The 21,662-nt window shown below is 61.1% G+C and overlaps 2 protein-coding genes across 11 annotated transcripts; one reads left to right on the forward strand and one right to left on the reverse strand.

The window, feature by feature from the left end:
• Window positions 1–23: 23 nt before the first annotated feature.
• Window positions 24–8,406, forward strand: FAM131A (family with sequence similarity 131 member A). Of its 8 annotated transcripts, XM_070072434.2 has the most exons (8): window positions 254–418; window positions 642–753; window positions 1,557–1,965; window positions 2,592–2,734; window positions 4,792–4,885; window positions 5,048–5,230; window positions 5,364–5,480; window positions 6,684–8,406. In XM_070072434.2, exons 3-8 carry the CDS (start codon window positions 1,878–1,880, stop codon window positions 7,157–7,159), a joined length of 1,101 nt encoding a protein of 366 aa, XP_069928535.1. In that variant the 5' UTR covers window positions 254–418; window positions 642–753; window positions 1,557–1,877; the 3' UTR covers window positions 7,160–8,406. The 8 variants fall into 8 exon arrangements, with proteins under 8 accessions (XP_051674806.1, XP_089188181.1, XP_051674810.1 ...); XM_089332055.1 differs by lacking the exon at window positions 642–753 and having other exon boundaries at window positions 221–418; XM_051818850.3 differs by lacking the exon at window positions 642–753 and having other exon boundaries at window positions 221–418; window positions 1,557–1,617.
• CLCN2 (chloride voltage-gated channel 2) lies at window positions 8,323–21,319 on the reverse strand. Of its 3 annotated transcripts, NM_001082751.1 has the most exon segments (24): window positions 8,323–8,906; window positions 9,045–9,131; window positions 12,925–13,029; window positions 13,201–13,239; window positions 13,347–13,406; window positions 13,555–13,628; window positions 13,730–13,829; window positions 13,932–14,104; window positions 14,268–14,401; window positions 14,658–14,871; window positions 15,108–15,218; window positions 15,444–15,513; window positions 16,191–16,346; window positions 16,514–16,598; window positions 17,039–17,140; window positions 17,231–17,315; window positions 17,410–17,535; window positions 17,630–17,708; window positions 17,802–17,879; window positions 17,974–18,107; window positions 18,201–18,329; window positions 18,641–18,772; window positions 18,967–19,123; window positions 21,108–21,197. In NM_001082751.1, coding segments are annotated over 24 exon segments (2,697 nt in total). In that variant the 5' UTR covers window positions 21,180–21,197; the 3' UTR covers window positions 8,323–8,711.
• Window positions 21,320–21,662: the final 343 nt, after the last annotated feature.

The following is a 21,662-nucleotide window of genomic DNA, read 5'->3' on the forward strand; positions in this document are numbered from 1 at the left end:
TGAAATGAGGGGGCTGGATGCAGTTCAGTGTTCAGTCCCTGTGTAGAGTGGGCACGAGCCCATTTGAGTTTCCACCTGCTCTGCCTCCCAGATGGCTCCTCAGTGGCCAGGGAGCAGACAGGCATTTTCCAAACTAGACTTCCTCTGCGTGGCCGTGACGTTAGCCTGGCCCCGCCTGTTCTGGGGTGGTGACGCGGGGCGGCCACGCCCCCGCGCTTACGTCACCGGCCCGGTTCCCTCTCCCGGGAGCGGCGGCGGACGCGCGGCTCCCACCCCCTCCCCTCTCACGGGCTGTCCCCTCCCTGGTGTCGGCCGCGGCCCGACCCTGCAAGGCGATGGCCCGGGCCCCGAGCGTGGGTTAGCGTGTCTGGGTGCCCGGCCATGGGCTGTATCGGCTCTCGGAGCCCCGCGGGTCAGGGTAAGAGGCGGAGGCCGGGCACAGTTGGGGAGTCGCGCTGCGGTCGCCTGGTGCGCGGGCCTTGGGTGGGTGGGGGCCTTGGGGAAGGGGCCGGTGTCGCGAGAGGGAGGAGCCAGTACCGGGGAGGCGGGCCAGGCAACGGGATGGAGTGGGAATGAGAGGGGAGGGGGCTAAGCCGACTCGGGTTCACTCCCATGGCCTTGCCTGCTTCTGGGCTTTGCAGGGCGGTCCCGTGGTCTCACCGCCGTGTTCCTGCTGCTGAGGGTGGCGGGAGACGCACAGCCTTGGGAGGGGCTAGTCAAACTGATGCCGTCCCCCTCCCCCCCAAACCCATGGTGAGCGGCCTTGCATGCCCACACACTCACTCCCCTTTGCCTTGGCATCTCTTCTCCCACCTGGGAGTGGCCCTGTGCCAGCAGCCTACCTCTCCCCAACTGTGGCTCCGTCCTCTTCAGGAGGAGGCCCACAGACACTGGCCAAAGCGCCCAATCCCCATGTCCTGCCAACACTTGGTTCCTCCTCAAGAGCCAGCTGGTTACCAGGGTACTGAGGCCCCATGCAGAGCACCTGTGAGCACCTGCTCACCTCTTCCCCAGCCCTGGCAAGAACAAACCACCCTACCCTGTGGAGGGAGGGAAGGAGGAGTCCAGAGCGAGGCCAGTCAGGGCTTCCTTCCTGTAACTGCTGACCCCTGCTTGGGCCTTGGTTCCCTTGGATGGTGATGCTGACTGGGGCCTGTACTCAGTCCCAGATTGCTCGGCTCACAGATTTCTTCCAGCCTAAGGCCACGGAGGGATTTGTGGTGTCAAAGACTGGGTTTGGAGTGGGTCCTGGACTGTCAGGGCAGGTGGTCAGCCCCAGGCCTTGCTGTGGTTGCTACCTGAGGTTCTTTGGAGCTAAGACTGGTTGAGATTTGTACTTCCCTTGAGGAATTCTGGGATTTGTAGTCCTAAGTTAACCTTGTGGCTTTTGAAGTTGAGAAGCAGCAGGCTGCTCTGATCCCTCTAGCCTGCCAAGGCTTGGAGTTCAGGAAGTCATGCCCTCCTGTAGTCAGTGGAGAGGTTGGCTGACCCCAGAACTGGCCTGAACAGCTCTGATTAGATGGCCTGTAACCTCCTGTCTTCCTTCCGGTTGGTAGCATTTCTGGGGACCACCAGCTGGCTGAGGCTCAGGGACAGAGACGGCCGCTCCAGCTAAAGGTCAGTCTTGATGTACATTGCCTGTTGGCACTGTCTAGGGGACGGGCCTCAGTTCGCCAAGCCCCAGAGAGCTCTGCTGGGCCCCTGGCACTCCCACCTCCTCAAAGCCATGAGGCGGGAGTGTTCTCCTTATGTGACTAGGCACAAGTTCCAAGTGGGGAGGGGACTGGCTCAGCATCCGGAGCCAAAACAGGAATAGAACTGGGAGCTGAGCCTGGAGCAGTTCTGGGCTTTCGGTTCTCCGCATCAACACAGCCAGCATGCCTATGATTTCTGTGCTGGGCAAAATGTTTCTGTGGCAGCGCGAAGGGCCCGGAGGACGATGGACTTGTCAGACAAGTCGCAGAGGTGAGACCAGGGACCGCAGATGTGATCTGGGAGGTGGCGGGCAGCTGAGAATTAGGGTGCTCAGGTGGCAAGAGGAAAATTACTCTGGTTTAGATACTAGCCCGCAACAGAAGGGACCAAGCTGGGGCCAGAGGGCATCAGGAGACTTTCGGGGACAGGGGTGAAGATCAGAAAGAAGAGTAAGGAACTGGGGACCAGCTGAGGCTGGCAAGAGGGAAGAAGCAATGCTGCAAGCTTGTGAGGGGTCAGGATGGCTGCGGGGGGTGGTGGTGGTGGTATCGGTGATGGAAAAATTCAATGTGCTGTCCACGAGCAACGGGTAGGCGGAAAAGCTAAACAGTCAGAATTTCATCAACGTTGGAGTTTCACCTACAGTCCTGACTGCAAAATCTTTGTGGTGGAGGAACATAGCCATTGAGTGGGCTGCCACAAAACGGTCCCCCGCGGTGGCCAGCCCTGGCCAGGGTCGACCTGCCGCAAAGGGGCTTTCAGAGTTGAGGGGCAACAACCAGGTGGTCGCTCTGTTCTGGGAGGTTGGGGAGAAGCAACCGGGCAGCACTGGATGGAAGCGAGGACCTTGGCGGGCACAGGGGCCCAGCTGAACAGTCTCTTCCCCTACCCCTCAGTGGCCTCGGACCCTGCGTGGGCTGTGGAGTGGATCGAACTTCCTCGGGGCCTCTCTCTCTCCTCCTTGGGATCTGCTCGGACCCTCCGAGGCTGGAGTCGGTCCTCCCGCCCTTCCTCCGTGGACAGCCAGGACTTGCCAGAGGTGCTGGGCCCCCCACCCCCACCATGTTGGCGGGGGGCGGGGAGGGGAGGCCACATCCATATGAAGGGGAGCTGTGTCCTCCACCCCCGCCTCGCCAGCCTGCTCCGGGCTCCCTGTTCCTGCGAGCGGAGGCGCTATCCGGCCGGTGGGGCCGCAAGGCCGCCCCCGCGCCGGTCTGCTTCGCTCGGCGCTGTGCCAGCAGGCGGGCTCGCTCACGCCTTCGGCGCTGACGTCAGCGCATCCCGGGCCGTATCCCGGGAGACCCTGTTGCATGGTGATGGGTTGCCAGGGAGACATACACTTTTTCTCTGGGCCAGAGCCACAGCTGCGCGAAGCTGCGCGGGCACGGATGGCGGCGTCTGGGGGGAGTGGGGGGGGAGAGGCAGGGCGAGTCAGGAAACACCCAGCAGGGGCTCCTCCCCCCGGCCTGGCTGGCGGCTACCGGCGCCACCCCGGGGGGCCTCTGCGGCCAGGTACTGAAGGGGCGGGGCAGAGGGTGGGCCTGGGGTCCCGGGCAGGTGGAGGCTGGCTTTTGAGGGGTGGGGACGGGACAGGAAAGCTAGGCAGTGCCTCGGCTTCCTTGAGGGAGGGGCAGCCTTGGCTGGAGCTGGTCAAGAGGCACTGAGCCAGGTGCAGGGTGGAGCTTTGGGCGGTCCACTGGACCCTGCCATCCTGAGCTCCCTCAGGAGGAATAGATACAAGGGCGATGCCGGGGAGGAGGTGCTAGGGAAGAGAAGGCGATGGTGAGCTGAAAGTGAGGATCCCTGGAGCCGGCGCTTGGGGCAGGCCTCGCAAGCAGGCAGCGTTTTGGCAGGCAGGGTGGCATTCTTGGCCCAGAGGGAGGCCGAGGGAAGGGAGGTGCAGAGGTGGGGGCCGTATGGGGCAGAGCCGATCAAGGAGGTCTGAGGGAGGCCCGAAGGAGGCAGGGCCTTCACCGAGGGGGGCCTTCTGTGCCTGGGTCAGAAGCCTGTGCCAACCTCAGAGGACAGTGGAGGAGCCCAGGAAAGATAGTTGAAAGCCACGCTGTGGTCAGCTGCACTTCAGGAGAGTTATTTGCTTCCGCCGCTGCCTCGCCTCATTCGGCTTGTGCATCTGGGGAGATTTCCTCTGTATGAGATGCTGTGCTAAACACTGGGGTGCAGCAGTGACCACAACACAGCAGATGCCTTGGAGAGCTCGAGACCAGTGTGGGATACCAGGGAAGAGCAGGAAACACACAAAAGTGACCATAGTTGCACACTGAGATTCAGGGCCGGAACGGGGTCCATTCACAGAGACAGAGGGTGGAGCACTGATGGGGCCCGGGGAGCCTCCTCTGAGGGGAAATGCCTCACCCCTCGCTGGAGTGATACGGAAGAGCTAGCCAGCCATGCCGAGAGAGAGAGGAAATGCTGAGTTGGGGAGGTTGAGCGCCCACCCCTGCTGCTCCGGGCAGGGGACACTGAGGGCTGGAGAACCGGCAGTGGCAGTGGGAGCAGTAGCAGAGGCAGTGTGGGGATCACTAGGTGTAGCCACAGATTTGGGCAAGGACAGCTTAGGGGAGAGTGGATGGTGATGCTGAGGCTTGGGGCTGAGCTGGATGCGAGAAGCTTGGGCGATACAAAGTAGGAAGTGGGGAAGCAGGCAGGAGTGGAGTGGGGGGGTTGGGTTTGAGCTTGGTCATGCTCAGTTTGTGGCTCCTGTGGGTGCTCTAGGAACAGCTAGAATGTGGGGCTGGAGACTGAGAAGGGGAGAGAAGCGGATGGAAGGGACCTTAAGAAGTCCTCGGTGGCATGCGTTTCTCCCTTCCTCCGCTCTGCCTTACCCTCAGGGAGGGGGCTGCTGGAGGCTTGACCGCACTTCTGCCCCTTTGGGACTTCCTCAGTTTCCCTTGCTCCCTGGTTTGGTGGTTCTAGCTTCTTGTCCTCTTACTGGTTCTAGCAGTTTCTCTAGGACATCTCTGCTGTCCCGGCATCTCTTCCCAGCTCTCATCTGCCCCGACACCCTGGGTGGATTTTGGATGTGGGGGTGGGGGCACCGTAGAGAGGTGCTGACCTTCTCTCACGGCGTCACATAAGGTGAATGTTGGAGACACAGTCGCGATGCTGCCCAAGTCCCGGAGAGCCCTCACGATCCAGGAGATTGCTGCGCTGGCCAGATCTTCTCTGCATGGTATGCACCTGCCTCCCGTGCCCCCTGGGGCTGTGCTGGGAGTGCTTGCTGGAGTCTCCCTTTCCCGCCCCTTGCCCCCCACAACTACCACCCTTCCATTCCCCTGCCCAGGCACGCTCTGGCCCGGGCCCTCACCAGGCTTCTCTCTCACCGCACCTCCAGGCATTTCCCAGGTGGTGAAGGATCACGTGACTAAGCCTACCGCCATGGCCCAGGGCCGAGTGGCTCACCTCATTGAGTGGAAGGGCTGGAGCAAGCCAAATGACTCACCTGCTGCGCTGGAATCGGCCTTTTCCTCTTACTCGGACCTCAGCGAGGGTGAACAAGAGGCTCGCTTCGCAGCAGGTAGGTGGCGAGAGAAGGGGGCCAACCATACACTTGTCTTAGGGCTGCTCTCGCTCGTCCCCTTGGGTCCTGCACGGGGCCCGGAGTCTCCTAGCTCACCCTCTCTGCTCGGGAATCCTGTGCCCCCTGACAGGAGTGGCTGAGCAATTTGCCATCGCAGAAGCCAAGCTCCGGGCATGGTCTTCGGTGGATGGCGAGGACTCCACTGATGACTCCTATGATGAGGATTTTGCTGGGGGAACTGACACAGGTAAGAGACAGCGCATGCTCATGCTGCCACGTGGGCCTTGTGAATCATTCAGAGCCATACCCAGAATGCCTGAAGTCCACGTCCAGGCCCTCTTGGCATCGCCGGGGCTTAGGAGGGCTGTCCACACTCATGGCCGAGAGCTCAGCACTTGGCAGTAGAATGGCTCCTGTGCTACAGTGCTGAGCCTTCTCTGCCTCTGTGTGTGTGGACTTCACAGTCCTCAAGGGGAAAAAAAAGCTGCCCTGAGATTTCAGCCATCCGTTCCGGGCGGCCACGTCCTTGGGAGGGTCTGCCCTGGCCCTCTCCTCCAAGGGGCGGCCTTCTGGCTGGCTGTGGCGGGACAGATGAGCCGCTGTGCAGCCGCACAGCACCGCGCAGGGCTGCGGCCCCAAGCAAACAGGAAGACATGCTGGGCCTGGAACCACCCACAGGGCCCGGCTGGCTCCAGCTCAGCATCCTTGCATTCCAGTCTGTGGGCCTTTCTGTGGGCCAGCGTTTGCAGAGAGGGCCCCCGCAGGGGCTGTGCGGCTGGGCTCGGCCTCCTGTCATCCCCCAGCCCCTGGACCGCAGGTCCGACTTCCTCTGTCGCTTCTGGGCTCCACTCCTCCCCCTTGAAGATTGCCCCCCAGCAGCTTCCATTCTTCCAGCTAAATAGCCATTTCTCTAATGTGGGGAATAAGCGGGGTCAGGCCAGAGACTGCTGCTGTGGTCCCGAGGCCAAGATGGAACCCTATACTACGAGCGCTTTTGTTTGATGGAGTTCCAGGCCTGCTCTGACCCCCTGGGAGAATGAGAATAGCTAACATTTATCCAAGGCCGCTACTAGCGCATGTGGAATCTCTGTGTAAATTCTAAGCGGGCACCTCTCTCCCTGGCCGTGCTGCTTGGTGAGCAGAGAGTGGGCTGGGTTTCAGCCCTCGCTCCCTGCCTTGGACAAGGCTCCCCTTGGGGAGTGCAGTGGCCTTGCGGTTGTTGACTGTGGACTGCAGGCCCGCCTTGTTTGCCAAGCAACTCCGTGAGATTATTAGAATCTCCGCTTCACCATTAGGGAAACTGAGCATCAGACAGCTGTGACTTGCCCAGGGCTACCTTGCTCCTGTTCACTGCCCCCAGTGCTCTGGCAGGGATGGAGGGCAGTGGGCTCCAAGGAGGCCAATTGGAGTGGCAGCAGCAGGGCTGTCTTCTTTTCTCTCCCCTTCGCAGACTTGGCTGGGCAGCTGCCCTTTGGACCCCACCTCCAGGACCTCTTCACTGGCCGCCGATTCTCCCGGCCCGTGCGTCAGGGCTCTGTGGAGCCCGAGAGCGACTGCTCGCAGACCGTGTCCCCGGACACGCTGTGCTCTAGTCTGTGCAGCCTAGAGGACGGCTTGCTGGGCTCCCCGGCCCGGCTGGCCTCCCAGCTGCTGGGCGACGAGCTACTCCTTGCCAAACTGCCCCCCAGCCGGGAAAGTGCCTTCCGCAGCCTGGGCCCGTTGGAGGCCCAGGACTCGCTCTACAACTCGCCCCTCACGGAGTCCTGCCTTTCTCCCGCCGAGGAGGAGCCAGACCCCTACAAGGACTGCCAGCCGCTCTGCCCCCCGCCGGCGGGCAGCTGGGAACGGCAGCGGCAAGCCTCTGATGTGGCCTCCTCCGGGGTGGTGTCCTTAGACGAGGATGAGGCAGAGCCGGAGGAACAGTGACCCGAATCGCACCGGGTGGTGGCCCGGGGCCCCTGGCCACTGCTAGGGGCAGAGCCTCCATGTCCAGCTGTGGGCTCGGGGCTCTCAGCGGCTCTGCAGCCCAGAGAGCTCCCGGGAGCACTCACTTCTCCGTTGTGTGTTTTGCATGAAAGTGTTTGGAGAGGCGGCAAGGGCCAGGCTGGGGGCGCATGTCCTGCCCCCACTCCTGGGGTTTGCCGGGGGTTGCCCGGGGCCCCTGGGGCATGGCTACAGCTGTGGCACACAGTGATGTACATGTCCTTAAGTCAAAAACGCCACACACACATTTCCTCCTCGGATGATGTGAACCCCTAAGGGGCTTATTGTGACTGGGCTGTGTGGGGGTGGAGTGGGAGGGAGCCTGGCCACCTCCGCCACTGTCCCTGTGCCTCTCTCTTCTCTGCTTCTCACCTCCGAGTCCATGTGCAGTGCTTGATAGAATCACCCCACCCCGGGGGACTGGCTCCTGCCCTGCCAGAGCAGGGAGCAGGGACTGAGCCGTCCCCCAGGGCCCCTCGCCCAGCTGGGCTCCTGCCGTGCTTCCCCCTCCATCGGCTCTAAATCGTTTTTCCCAGAAGACAGGGTTCTGGGTCTGTTCTTTCCGTGGGATCTTCTCGGGGAGGCGTTGGATGAGGAACAAATGCATGTGTCCTCCGCCCTTCTCCTGGCTTCCCCCGGTGGGCCTGGGCCCTCTCCCAGTTGCTCCTGGGATGTGCGAGCACGGCTTGCAGCAGTGTTATCTACAGGGTGGAGCTGGAGGCAGGGATGGCTCTGGTTGATGCAGAGCTGTGGCTTCCGTGTCCTTCCAGGGAGGGCCACAAGGAGGCCTCAGGGGTGGCCAGGCCATCATTGGCAGATGACCGCGGGGCTGGAATTGTGCCAGCTGAGTGACTCTCCTTGGGGAGGGAAGGGGGTAGTGCCTTCCTTGGCTTTGGCAAAGGCCAAAGCTATGGTCTTGGGGGCTCCCTCCCCAGCCAAGGTGTTTATGACCAAGCAGTGGCAGATTTGGCATTCCAAGGACACCGGACTCTGGATTCTTATGGCTATGGGGAGGGGGCCAGCTGCAGAATGAGGAGCCTTGTAGACACTGGCAGGTAAGAGGGCCCATGGTAAGAACAAGAGCCAGCGGGCACAAGCATTCTATATATAAGTGGCTCATTAGGTGTTTATTTTGTTCTATTTAAGAATTTGTTTTATTAAATTAATATAAAAATCTTTGTAAATCTCTATATACATCTGGTCATTGGAGGTTCCAGTATAAACCCATCTTAGTTCTATCCCTTTCCCCTCAACGGGGTAGCGGGGGTCAAGTGACCCCACCCCCATGCTACCAGGGCAGTGCTGATCTTGCCCTTGGGACACCTGCTGCAGGAGGTGCTGGGTCAGTTTCCAGGCAGGATGAGCTCTGGGAGACGTTGGCAGGCCGGGTCTGGAGGTGGGGCTGGGGCTGCGGCTGTCTTCTGCTTTCCCAGGGCAGGAGGCGGCATGGGAGAGCTATATAATCTGGCCTGACAGCCACAGCCCACGCAGGGGCTCATTGGCACTTGTCGTCGCTGTCGGAAGGACTGCCCTCCCGGGGGAGGCCGTGGCGGGAGCGGGGCCCCCAAAGCGCGTGCACCTCGGTGGTCTCTGTGTCACTGCTGCTGGTAGCACTGTCTCGGAAGCTGGCGAGGGGCGGCCGGACCTTCACACCCTGTGCTGTGACAGAGCCCTCAATGGCCTTCCGGAGCTGCAGAGGTGAGAGGGGCAGGTGTCTGGACATAGGACTCCCAGCTTCTTCCCCGGCACTCCCCCTAGGTGAGCTGGGCATAAGCTCTCCTGCCTTTTATTTTTTTGGAAGTGGCTTCCAAGGCCACTGTCTTCTCACCTCCTTTAGCGTAACGATTCCAATGAGCCTGCCGATGCTGGTGACGTATGCGTGGTCCACTCCCAGCAGCGAGAAGATGGTATGAGTCTGTGGAGGAGGGAGAAAGCGCAATGGGCTCGATGTGGCCAGGCAGCGATCCGTTCCAGGGGGCTCAGGACTAGGTGGGGGGGTGGGACAGAAGGGGCACCACAGATGGCAGAGGAGGGGACAGGACTGCTGGAGGGAAAATAATAAGAATGCTTCTGTGTCCCCCGGCCTCAGAAACGTGATAGAATCCTTGTGTTGATGAGACAGAGGAATCTTCCCGGCATGTTAGAAGGATGCAGTTGAGAGCGCTTGCTCAAATATGAAATCTAATGCCTGGCCGGGCTCCGTGCTAGGTCTCACATTATTCAGTTTCAGCACTGTCTTGAATAGGGACACCGACTCGACAGGAACAGCAGCATAGGTACAGCCATTCTACAGGAACAGCAGCATGAGGCTCAGTGGTAAAGTGGCTTGCTCTGGGGTTCTGGGTGGGTCGTCAGCTCTGCCCAGCCCTCTCCTGCAGGTGCCCCCTTAGGCATAGGTAGACCCAGGAGCAAGTTCCTACCCCCCACTTCCTACCAATGGCCCTCATGGATGACACCTGCTTCCCATCTGCCCTCTAGCTAGCTGGCCACTTCCGCTATCTCCTCTCCTTGGTTGTATTTAACACCGTGGGCTTGGCTGGCCTGAAGTGTGCGCTCGCTCGCTCTGTTTGCCTCTTCTGGAGCCCTAGCAGCACCCTGGGGCCTGTGTGTGTGTGTGTGTGTGTGTGTGTGTGTGTGCGTGCGTGCGCGGGGCTGCAGCTTACAGGCCAGTCATCCCCCTCCCCATGTTTTTCTTGCTGTGGGCCCTCTAGCTTTCCAGTGTAATCACTGAGGGCTCAGAAGTTGTCAGCCAGTTCCCCTTGCTCTCAGAGTGGATTTTCTTGGGCCAGATGTCTTGAAAAATACTGTCCTGACTCAGCAGTTCCTGGAATTTTTGGCCGATCATGATCACTCTGCTCTGAGTTTGCTTGTAAGCCTCTCAGCTTAATATGTGAATCAAGATGAGCAGTAATAATCCCGGTTCTTGAGTACCAGTTACTCAAAACTCATTTTAATACTTTGGAATTCTTAGGAAGGGATTTCTAGCACTTTCCTCAGGTTCTCCATCCAAGGCATGAAAGTACTTATAAGAAGGAACAAGAAGTTCAGTTTGAGAATAAGCTGTGTTCCTTCAATATCTGTAACAGAATGACCACGTGGTTAGCCAAGTTGCTCCTCATATGCAGCTTGAATCCTACACGCTACAGCTTAACATTCATTTCCCAACTTGTCCAACTTCAGGGAGAAATGTCTTTATTATGAGGTTTCCCATTAAAAAAAATCCCTTAGCTTTGCCTCCTGGCAGTCAAATAATCCCTTCCATCTTCTCCCAAGGAACCTCCCAAGTAGTTCCCTTGGAAATTCTTTTTCTCCACAATCTTAATCACGGCGAGTTTCTGGCAGGTGATTTGCCTTTTAGGTAATAAACCCCTTGTCCCTAGCAGTCACCAAGCCGTCCCAGTCTGTTTCAGAACGTGCGGGCTGTTTTCCTACACTTGCAGTTCCCTCAGGACGGGGGCTTCAGCCTGTTCTGGAAACCCCCCATCACGTTACCCGTCAGCCGTTCGTTACGCCGCCTCCGCGAGTGGCCCTTGGTCCTCCCTCAGGACGCGGGGTGGCCGTCACTCCTGACACCAGCTGGGGGCTGACTGCGTGCCAGGCACGACTCTTAAGTGCTTCACATGTTTCAGGTTCCCTAATCCTCACAAAATCCCGAGGTGTGATCCCATTGTTGAGATACAGCAAGAGACGTGCAGAGACTAGGACATGTGCCAAGGTTACCTAGTCAACTGGCACGCGGCAGAGGCAGGGTTTGGGTTCAGATGCTGTGGCCGTGGCCTCTGCGTGGGTAGCCGCTGCATGGACGAAGCATGGGGCTGATGCACAGGTCCCTGAACGGCGCCCGTGCAGCCCGTCTCCTCTCTGAATGGGCTGCTGCTTGGTGATGGCTCAGGCCAGCAAGGACATTCTGAATTCTAATCTTTCATGTTCTGATCACTTCCAGTTCTTGGTGCTTTCCTTGGTGGGTTCCTTAAAGGCTTCGTCTCTTCCTCTGATTTTTAGGCTTGTTACAAACAGTGACTTTGTTCTTTTTCATCTTAATTTAATTAGACACCAGATTGCCTCATTGGAAGGCCAGGGCCTGGGCTTGGGAACAGTGAGCTGACCGGGAAAGGGACAACATGGCCTTCTCAAAGCATCCTGGGAGCGGAGCCAGGAACTCAGAAATCTGGGCCTGACCGCTATCCTGACTTGGGCAAATGGAGTCCTCACTGCACGCCTCAGTTTCCCCATATGTAAAGTGGTTAAGACCTCTCTCTCACTAACTCTGCCTGTCCAAAAAAAAAAAAAAAAAAAAAAAAGACCTTCACGTGTCGGGGCAGATCATCTAGGCTCCCAGGCCCAGTTCTGCTGGTGCAATCTGGCGCAGCTTCTTAACTCTATCCATTTCCTCATCACTAAGAGCTGGAATATCACAATGTCCATCTTCTCCTTGTGCGCTTGTGAGCCTTAAGTCAAACACGTGAGTAGCAAAGTGCCCGGCACCTCAGGAGCATGCAACAAACATCAGCATTGCCGCCTTGCGCATCGCCCCGGGGGAGGCTGGAGGATGAAGTGAGACGGCGGGTTGCAGTGGACATGCATTTAGCAGTCCTGGGAAGAAGGACTCTCAATACCAGCCCAGCGTGTGCGGCTCCATTTTTCCTGCACCTGCACTGTGGTTCCGTGCTTGTTTTGATCTGAAGTCTCCATCGAAGGCCTATAAAGTCCTTGTCACTACCTGCTTTTTTATGTCATTTTTGTCCTTCCTGCCTGACTTCACTCTGCCGGCTTGGGCACAGCTCGTGTCTCAACCCGACGCGGCTCAGCACCTGGCTTTCAGAGTGTTTCCCTGCCGCCTGCCTCCTGCTTCTCGGTGGAGGTTTGCACCTTGAGATTGCCCAACATTTAGCTAAGACCCCCCTTGGCTTTGCCGGTCCCAGGAGCCGTCCTGCCAGCCTGCCGGGCTGTCCCGCATTTGCCGCCTTCCCCTGAAGCTTGCCCTCCACACCCTGCAGGTGCCTCTGCCCTGGAAGCAGCCCTCCACAGAGAACCTGACTTCCCTGGTGCCTGCCTCACCCACCGCTGACCTGGCTGGCCTCACTTCCTCTCCCTTCCTGGAGCCCGTTTTGCCCTTCTGCTGAGCTATCTGCCTTTGTTCCTATCAGTTTTTCTTGGGCCCACATGAAGTTGAAACTTTCTGGGGTCTGACATTCCAACCCCCTACTGGGTGTTTCTCATCTTTGTTTATCTCTTCCCTGCAGTCTCCCCACCCTGCCTGCATGTTGGTTAGCTTGTTTATTGGATTTTCCTATCCTGCCCATTTCTCACCCATTTCTTTCAGCGTGGGCAACTCGGACTGGCTGGGCGCTGGCAGCCTCCCGCCTCGCTCTGACCCTGGCCCGGCCTTCTGGCATGCACCCAGCTCCAGCCCTGGCTTTGTTGCTGCTTTGGTCCAGAGTTCCCAGGGGGGCCAGGCTGAGCAGGGGGAAAAAAAGGATGCCTGGCTCCAGCACAGAGCAGGATGAGGCTAAGGGGTCCTGGCTCGCAGCCTCCTGGCCTTCAAAGTACTGTGTCTGAAAAACATCTCTGCAAAGGCAAAGAGCCATTCTCTCGATCTCCTTCCTCCCTTCCCTACTGGCCTGAGTCCAAGGTTGTCGGGGGACCCGGATCCCCGCTCTGTCCTCCCAAGAGCCCAGGCCAGCCACTGGCCATGTTGCTGGCCCTACCTTGTGCAAAGAGGTCCTCTCCACCAGCTGGAAGGGAGCAGGGTCAATCTTGCAGTCACTGAAGTTCACAGGTTCATCTAGCTGCTGCTCCTCCCACTCCAGAATCTGGGGGAAGAGACCACACGTGGGAAGGAGCAGGTGCCCACGGCTGCTTCCTTACCCGAAAGCTGGCCTGCCCTTTTTCCTCCTTCTGGTCCCTCCCATGGGGACAGCAGCCAAGGTGATGACTGAACACACCCAGGGAGAAGCAGGGTCCAGAGTCCAGCTGTGCCTTACCTCCTCCGGGCTCATTTCACCTTCCAGGTCCGAGTCACTCTAGGACAGAGGGAAGCAAGTGAGCGCGCCCCTGACCTGGGGACCCCAGCCTGGACCCTGGGCCTCCCTGTCCAGTGCTCCTGAGAGGCAGGAAGGGGCGTGCTTACTGCCAGGGAGATTCGGACTCGCTTCGATTTGCGCTTCTCACTGGATTCTGACTTTTCCGACTTGGGTAGAGCCAAAGGGGGGGAGGGTGGAGAGAAAGAGAGAGGAGTTGAGGTTGTAGGGAGGGGGTTGGGGGGAAGTGTGGGTGCCGGGGGAGGGGAGAAGGGAGGCGGGCGCCAGCGATGGCAGGCCGGGAGGAGGCTCACTCACTTCTGACGCGGCCTCTGGAGGGGGACTGCCACAGAAGAGGCTCCTGAGCGCGATGCCGGCCGACTCCACGTGCCCTGTGTTCCCAGACACGGGTGGCCCTGGCAGTGACTCCCTGCTGGGAGAGCCACCACCCCACTTCCACCCCGGGAGCTGGCGAGGCGGGGAGAGGGCTCACCTGTGGGACTCTCCCCGAGGTTCACGGAGTTGCTGCACCCCCTTTTGAGAGCAGGCTTTAGGGGCTTGTGAGGCTCCCCCTGGGCGTCCTCGGCCTTCACCTGCGTGTGGGGAGAGGGGCTGGTGAGGCTGCGGGGGCCCCCAAGCACCCTCTGTACGGCCCTCCCCAGGAAGCCTGTGCGGCCCTGGGGCTTCTCCCTCACCTGGAAGCAGACGGAAGTCTCAGGGCTGGGGGGACTCTCCTGACAGGACGGTGGAGAGGTGTGGGCCACCCTGCGCTTCTGCTTGGACTGCCGCCGGCGGGCCGGGCTCAGCTGGGTGGCCAGCAGCGCCACCACCTGCGTGCGCTCGATGGAACCCAGAAGGATCATAGACTCTGCACAGAGCAGGTGGGGAGGACTCAGGGGCTGCCCACCCCCAAGGGGAATCCTGCCCAGCGAGTGCCGGCCCATTCCCTTATGGGCCCCGAGCTCCCTGCCCCTTCCTGAACAGCGATGCTGGGAGATGCCCCTAGCACCTGGGCCCCCTCCTGGCCTCACCAGGAGACTCCACCAGGGCCAGCGTGCGGCCCTTGGTCCTGTGCAGTGCCAGCCGCAGGTCCCGGAAGGTGCAGCTGAGCGCCACGTGGGGAACATCCCGCACCATGATGTCTTCCACTCGCACGCGGTACTGCCTGCAGGCAGAGAAGGGCACAGGATCTATGGTCAGCAAAAGGACAGCGGCCCGGAACACTCCCATCCCAGCACTATAGGAGATCCCAGGGCCCAGGGGGACGGGTGCTAAGGGCCGGGGTCAGGGAGTGCTCCCGCTCTTTTTCCTGATCGGCCGCAGGTGGTACAAAGAGGTTGCTCGGCTGCCTTGACAGGGGACCCCAGCAGGCCTTCTGCCCCTCACTCACACCCCCCTCCCCGGCACCCAGCCCTGCATACTGGTGGCGGCCCCAGCCCAGCTCAGGCAGATAGGGGAGCTTCTTGATTCGGATGATGCTGTCGTAGAGGGAGGGCTGCAGGCTCTGCGCAACGGCGTTAGCCAGGATGACAGCGATCATGACGGGCAGGATATGGGCGATCTGGCCCGTGAGCTCGAACACGATCACGGCCGTGGACACTGTGTGGGTCACCGCTCCTGCCAGAGCAGCCGCCCCTGCGGACAGCCACCTTCAGTTACCTCAAGGTGCCCAGGAGGCCCCAAAAGACCCTCCCCACCACAGGCAGACCTAGGGGTGGGGGTGTGGGTCCCTGAGGGCTAGCTAGTACCCTCCTGGGGATGGCGTGCCAGCATCTGCGGTAAGTCTGGCTTTGGCCAGCAGGGGGCACCAGAGGCCCAGCCCCGGTGGTCCAGCCAGGTCGTGCAAGGCAGCCGCAGTTCCAGGCACTCACCCACCACAGCATAGCCCCCGGGCACGATCCTGTAAGTACTGCTGTCTGTGTGAATCCCGTCGGGGAACCAGGCAGCCATGCTCTCTCCCACCAGTCGCCCAAATGCTGCTCCTTCAAGGAGGGGGGTGGGAAGAGAAAGAGGTGGTGGAGGGGGAGGGCAGGGGCACTAGGAAGAGAGAGGGTCAAAAGGGTGGGGGAGGGGCCAGTGGGTCATTCAGTGCAGGGGACAACCCTAGGGGCTGGGGGTTTGGGCTAGGGCTGGACCAAAACCCACTCCTGGGCAGAGAGGGGGCGGTGGGGGCTGCAAAGTGGGAGTGCGGGCAGCCAAAAACTCACCAATGACGAACACAGGCATGAAGGCCCCGCAGGGCACTGGGATGGTGGTAGCCAGCGCGGACATCCAGAACTGCAGGGCAGCACAGGGTCAGCAGGACGCCTCCCAGGGCTCCACCTCACTGTTGAGGTCCGCACATGCTTCTCAGCTAGCCCAGGACCCTCCCCAGGTGCAGGGTGGTGAGGGACTCGAATCGCTTGGCTTGGGTTCAAGTTCTCACTCTGCTGACTAGCTGTGCGATGTTTTCGTGTTTTTATAGATTGTGACATTGTATGCCTTTTTAAAAACAGTGTTAGTTGGGAGGTAAAGAGAGACAGACCTTTAAAATTTTTACTGATTGATTGATAGAGGACAGAGAGAGTTGCCAAATGCCTGTCAGGGCCCCTGGCTAGGGCCAAAGCCAGTAACAGGGGCTCAGTCCAGCCACTAAGGCCATCACCACTGCTTCCCAGGGAGGGGGGCCTGCATTAGTGGGGACTGGAGGTAGGGGTGGAATCCAGGCACCCTGACATGGGAGGTGGGCATCTGGACCCTAGGCTAAATGCCTGCCCCCAGCTGTGTGATGCTGGGCCAACGACTTAACCTCTACTTGCTTCTGCTTCCCATTTGTTAAAATGGGGATCATAACAGCACCATCCTCACAGCATGGCTGGGAGGCCCGGAGGAGTTAACACAGGGCGAGTGCTGGGAGCAGCGCCCGGCAGCTCGCAAGCCTCCGTGGACGCCAGCGACATCAGCGGGGACCTCACCTTCATGAGGATGAAGATGACCAGGGTGAGGAAGACGTTGGCGCGAGGCGGGCTCCAGGCCTGTGAGGTGCTGGGCGGTTCGAGTTCCTCCACCAGGCCCTGGCGGACCCAGGTCCGGTTGTCAAACAGGGTGACCAGTGTTTCCTTCTGTGAGAGCTAAGGTGAGCAGGGTACCTTAGGCTGGGAACAGAGAGGATGTAGAGAAGGGACCCAAAGGAACCCACAGGGAACCAAGCACCCCGCAGTCATGCTGCAGCAGTGTGCGGGCTTTCGAAGGAGAGCGACCCAGGGAACGGGCAAATCCCGGCTCTGCCCAGGGTTACCTGTCCAGCCATGAACTGTCCAAAGCCAGGAGGGAAGGTCAGAGTGGAGATGAGCAGGGTGACCAGGGCTGGGAAGAGCAGGCGTCTGCAGAAGTGGGTGTCACAGCGTCACCCCTGGGTGGCGTGCCTCCCAGGGATGGGCCAGGGTGGGAGCAGGGCCTCGGCACTCACAGGCAAGCACTGGGGCACTGGTGGGCGCACACGCCTTTCTGTGGCCAGCGATCCCGTTAGTGGGCAGCGAGAGCAGAGCTCCGCGTGGCCAGGCCCTGTCCTGCACACCTCTGAGCTGAGACTGCGTCATGGCTCTCAGAAGGCCCAGCTGAGGGGCGCTGTCCACCTCTCTGTGTGACGCAGGGTGGGGGGAAGCTGGGGTCCCTCATGAAGGTGACCAGAGGTTCGGTTGGCCGCGATGGAAATCAGGTCTCCTGGGGCTGCCAGGTCTCGGCTGTCACTCACTGTCCGCCAGCCTACCGAGGCCCTCACCCAACCCTAAGCCACCTGGCCTGGAGCCCGGGACCGACTCACTTTCGCATCAGGAAGCGATTGATGGTCTTCTGCTTCCTCATCACCTGCACGATCTTCCGGTTCAGGTAGACAAAGAGGGCTCCTCCGAAGCCACTAGCGATTCTGGGGACAGAAGAAGTGCCAGGGCAAAAGGGGGTCTTCTCATGGGGAGCGCCCTTCTCTGCAGCACCCCCGGCCCCTAGCGGCCCTCACCCAATCACCGCAAAGGCCGGCAGCTCCTGCAGGTCGAAGGGGAAGTCGAGCCGGAATCGGGTTTTGAAGAGTGCGGTGATGGTCTCTGAAGGGGAGAGAAGCAGCGAGGTGTGGGCCGAGCCCCGGGGGCACTGTGTCAGAGCCATCTTGAGCTCCCATGCTCCCTCAGGAGTTCCCACCTTCATCCCGGTTCCAGACAGCCAAGACCCTGAAGATGAAGGCGCTGAAGGTGGCGGCGAAAAAGCCGCGCCAGTAGTTGCGCACGGCGAAGAAGGTGGAGGTGACCTCAATGCTGAATAGGACGCCTGCGAGGGGGCAGGGGACAGTGCCGCTGGAACCCCGGACCGGCAGGCAGGGGCCCAGGGTGACTGGGGCGGCGCTGCCGGGAGCCCCGCCTACCTCCGATGGGGGCGGCGAAGCAGCAGCCCACGCCCACGGCACAGGCGGCAGCCAGCATCTCTGTGTTCCGAGACTCGTTCTGGCAGGAGCGGGGGCAGCAGGCGGGAGTCAGCCAGAGACTCAGCAGCCACCCCTCCTCCGCCAAACCCCCACCCCCAGGGGCCTCCCTCACCTCATAGATGCCCCCAAAGAGGGAGAGGAACTTGCTGAGAAGGGCGGCGCACATGCTGGCAATATGCACAAAAGGGCCCTGGGGGTGGGGTGGGGTGGGCAGTGAGTTGGAAAGGGGCCTGCCTTGACCTTGGCCCAGCCGCTTCCTCCTCCCTAACCCACTGGGCAGTCACCTCTTTGCCCAGTGGCATCCCACTGCCCAAGGCACAGGTCAGCCCGATGACCTTGGCTACGAAGGTCTTGAGGGTGAGGTATTCTTTCAGCACCACTCCCCGTAAGATGGTTTTCATCTCGGGGATGCCGGACCCTGGAGAGGGCACAGCCCCGGGAGTCACCTGTCGTGTCCGCGTCGGGAGACCCTGCCTCCGTCCTCCCTGTCTGTCTACCCCTCCTGTCGTACCCACAGCCTGAGGGGCCAGGATCTGTGTGAATCCGGCGGAGAAAGTGATGAGGACGACGGGGTAGGTGACCCAGGCCAGGTACTGGAGCAGGAGGTTGGTGTTCAGGCCCCGGGACATCCACTGCTGAGCTGCGGGAAGAGGACGTGCGGCTGGGCCCCCAGTGCACACACCCGCCCCCTTGCCCGGCCACCGGGACACACTGATGGGATGACTTGTGCCCAGGGAAGCTGCACAGAGCCTGTGCACAAGGGGCAGGGACGAGGCCTTCATGGGGACAGAGCCCAGGCCAGGGAAGAGGGTCTGTGGGAGAGGGGAGACAGAAGGGTGTGGTCTAGGGGAGGGGGGCGGCGGTGATCATGCCTGAAGATGGGCAGCCAGGCTGGCGGGACAGAGTGGATGAATGCGACCCGGAGGGGGCAGGCGAGTCCCTTGGCCTCACCCTGCAGACAGGCAGCGATGGCGTAATCCATGGCCCAGCTGACCAGCGCCATGAGGAGCCCCAGCAGGACCAGGAAGATCCAGTCTTCACCAACCCTGGACACCAGGAACTTGTGGCAGCGCACAGAGCACACTGGCAGCAGGAAGGGAAGAGCAATGAGGAGGCTGCACCGCCTCCTCTCTCCCCAACGGGAGCTCTGAGGGTCTCCAGCCCCCTCAGCGCTGCACAGCCAGGCCCTCTACCCAACCCTGAGCACTGCATAGCCAGGCCCTCTACCCAACCCTGAGCACTGCACAGCCAGGCCCCCTACCCAACCCAGCGCTCACTGCGGCATCGGGCACAGCGGCTCTGTCCATATTCCAGGAGCTCTGGGGGAGTCCGAGGGGAGGGCGGGCTCCTCCAGGGCTCAGGCCCTCCCAGGCGAATGCGAGCGGCTTCCTCTTTGGCAAAGGCCCCAAGGTCCTGGGTGTAACGGCCATACATCTAGAGCATGGTGGGGGGAGATGGGGGCGTCGGTGGTACGGGCCAAGTGGGGGATGCCCTTTCCCCAGGCCACCACGAGATGCCCTCTCCTGAACCCCCAGTTCCCGTTCTGGCTCGGGGTGTGGGAACAATGCACATTGCAGTCTGTGGGGGTTGTCCTGGCTGGAGGGATGGGGACAGCCAAGGTACAGGGACACAGCTCTGGGGGTGGCAGAATAATCAGTCTTCTGCTTACAGGCCCAGGGCAGAAGGCCTGGGGAGGAGTGGGAGGGAAGGCCCCAGAGGAGGAAAAGACAGAAAAACCCAGGGCCTGGCGTCCAAGTGGGAGGAGGGAAGGTCAGGGAATAAGGGATGGTCAAGGGCACACAGGCAACAATGAGCCTCGTGCAGCTGGGGGCAGCTGAGCTGGGCCCAGGAGCAGGCGCGGCCCCAATCCTTATCACGTTCCCGCTGGGCCTCTGGCCTGCGACCAACTCGGCTGCACCCCTCCTTCCCCCCCAGCCCCCCCTCCCTAATCCCCTTGTCCCCATTTTCCACCCCACCCCCATGAGCCTTCCAGCCCAGCCTGGAGTGGAAAGCCTCTCTGGGTGGGTGAAGAGGGCCTGGTGGCCTCAGCTCCTGAGTGCAGCGGCACATTGTGGGACAGCAGAGGCTGCGGATGCTGGGGTGATGGGACGGAGAGTCGGCTGGCCAGGGCCAGACCTGCCAAGCTGGGCGTGTTGGGGGGTGGGGAGGAGTAGATTCCGGCTGCCACCCGCAGAGCTTGGAGACACAAAGGGCTCCTGTTGGGGCTGGGGATGGAGGGGGGGGTGAGGGAGGGAAAGATAGAGACAGAGAAAGGGGGTGAGAGAGTGAGGAGCGGGAAGAGCAAAGAGCGTAGAGGGAATGAGAGGGAGAAAGGGACAGAGAGGAGAGAGAAGACAGAGGGGAAGAAGTGGGGAGGAGGAAGAGAACCGAGGGCACAGGCAGCCACAAAGGGAGGGGTGGGAGTGAGAGGACAAAGGGATAGGAGGCTGGAGCAGAGCACCAAGGAGAGAGGCTGACCCTTTCCAAGCCAGGTGCCTGGCTGCCTTCTGCCACCCAAGAGCTTCCCTTGACCCTCGCTATCCCCACCCTGACACCTCTCCCAGTCATTCTGTCCCATTACAAAACTGGGCAACTCCCAGACTCAAGTTACAGCCCAGGCCCTCTCTTCCTTGGAAGGTCCCCTCCCAGCCACCTTCCTGGGCAAATTCCAGCTCAAGCTGCTAAAAAGGAGCCATTAGAGCCCATTTCCTTTCCTAAGGCTTGGGTCCCACCCCACTGCCACAAAAAGAGCCAAGTGACTTCCCAAACACCTGGTGGCTGTGAGTCAGCCCAGAGCCCAGGACCCCTGCCTCTAACGAGGTCAAGGGACACCCCGGGGCTGGGTGGGGGCTGGATACCCAGAGTCAGCATGGACAAAGGTCCCAATTCCCACACCCATTCCTGCTTGCCCTATTCTCCCTAATGTTCCCGTTCCTCGGGGTTGGGAGCGGGGTAGGAGGTGGCAGGCCACCTGTCCCCACTGCAGTGACCAAAAGCTTCGCGGCTGAGTTCGGGTCTGCTCATCTTTCTGCACACTTGATTTCTGTGCCTAGCACCATGCACCTGGCAGGGACACAGGCGGGGTCTTGGATGGTGGAGTCAGGAGTGCTGAGAAAGTTCAAGGGTGTGAATGGCACTGGGGAGAGAGAACGGGGTGCTGAGGTGCGGGTGCTCAGGGTGTGAGGGGGATGGAGCAGAGAAGACGCGTGTGGGAGGGTGAAGGGAAGGACGCCTGGGGCAAGCACCTGGTGTCCTTGTCCTCCGCCAGGCACCAGCATGCAGCCACCCCCCCCCCCAGGCCTCAGTTTCCCCAGCTCAAAAGGCCAGCGCAGGGTTTGGGTAGGCCCCCTTGCCCTCACGCTTCCAGGAGCAGCGGCTTCTGAGCGCTCTGCTCAGGGCTGTGCTCGGCTTCACTCACCAGGGTCTGCTCATACTGCAGCGCCCGCGGTTCCATCCCTTCCTCCACCGCCGCGGCCGCTGGGGCCGCCATCTCGGCGCGCTGCCCTCTTGCCTCCCTCTGCGGCTCCGGCTCCGGCCTGGACTCGGCACTCCGCCCGCGCAGCCAGCGCCGGTCGGTCCCCGTCCGGTCCCCGCAGCCCGGGCGGCCGAGAGCAGAGTGCGGCGGGCCCCGGGCGGGCGCCGCTGGCACGGCCTCCCGCTCCCGTCCCCTCCTCGGCGGGCGGGCCGAGGGCGGTGCCCTCTGCGCTGCTCCGCCCGCCAGCCCATCCGGAGGGGCCGGCCTAGCCCGGCTAGGGTCTGCGACGGGGCCGCCTCCCAGGCTCCGGAGAGGCGGCAGGGGGCGCCTGGAACGCGCCTGCCGGCGGAGAAGGACTGAGAGGGGCGCCCGCGGCCGGGGCGGGGCAGGGCCACTGGCACGTGGAGCCGGTCCACAGCTCTCCGTGCACGGCGGAGAGGGACCGGAGCCGCCGGGCGCTTAGGACTTCGGGCTCGGGGCTGCAGGGCTGCTAATTCG

The sequence above is a fragment of the Oryctolagus cuniculus genome, chromosome 4, assembly GCF_051225735.1.
Source record: "Oryctolagus cuniculus isolate XC-2025 breed Fujian yellow rabbit chromosome 4, ASM5122573v1, whole genome shotgun sequence".
NCBI classification, from domain to species: Eukaryota; Metazoa; Chordata; class Mammalia; order Lagomorpha; family Leporidae; genus Oryctolagus; species Oryctolagus cuniculus.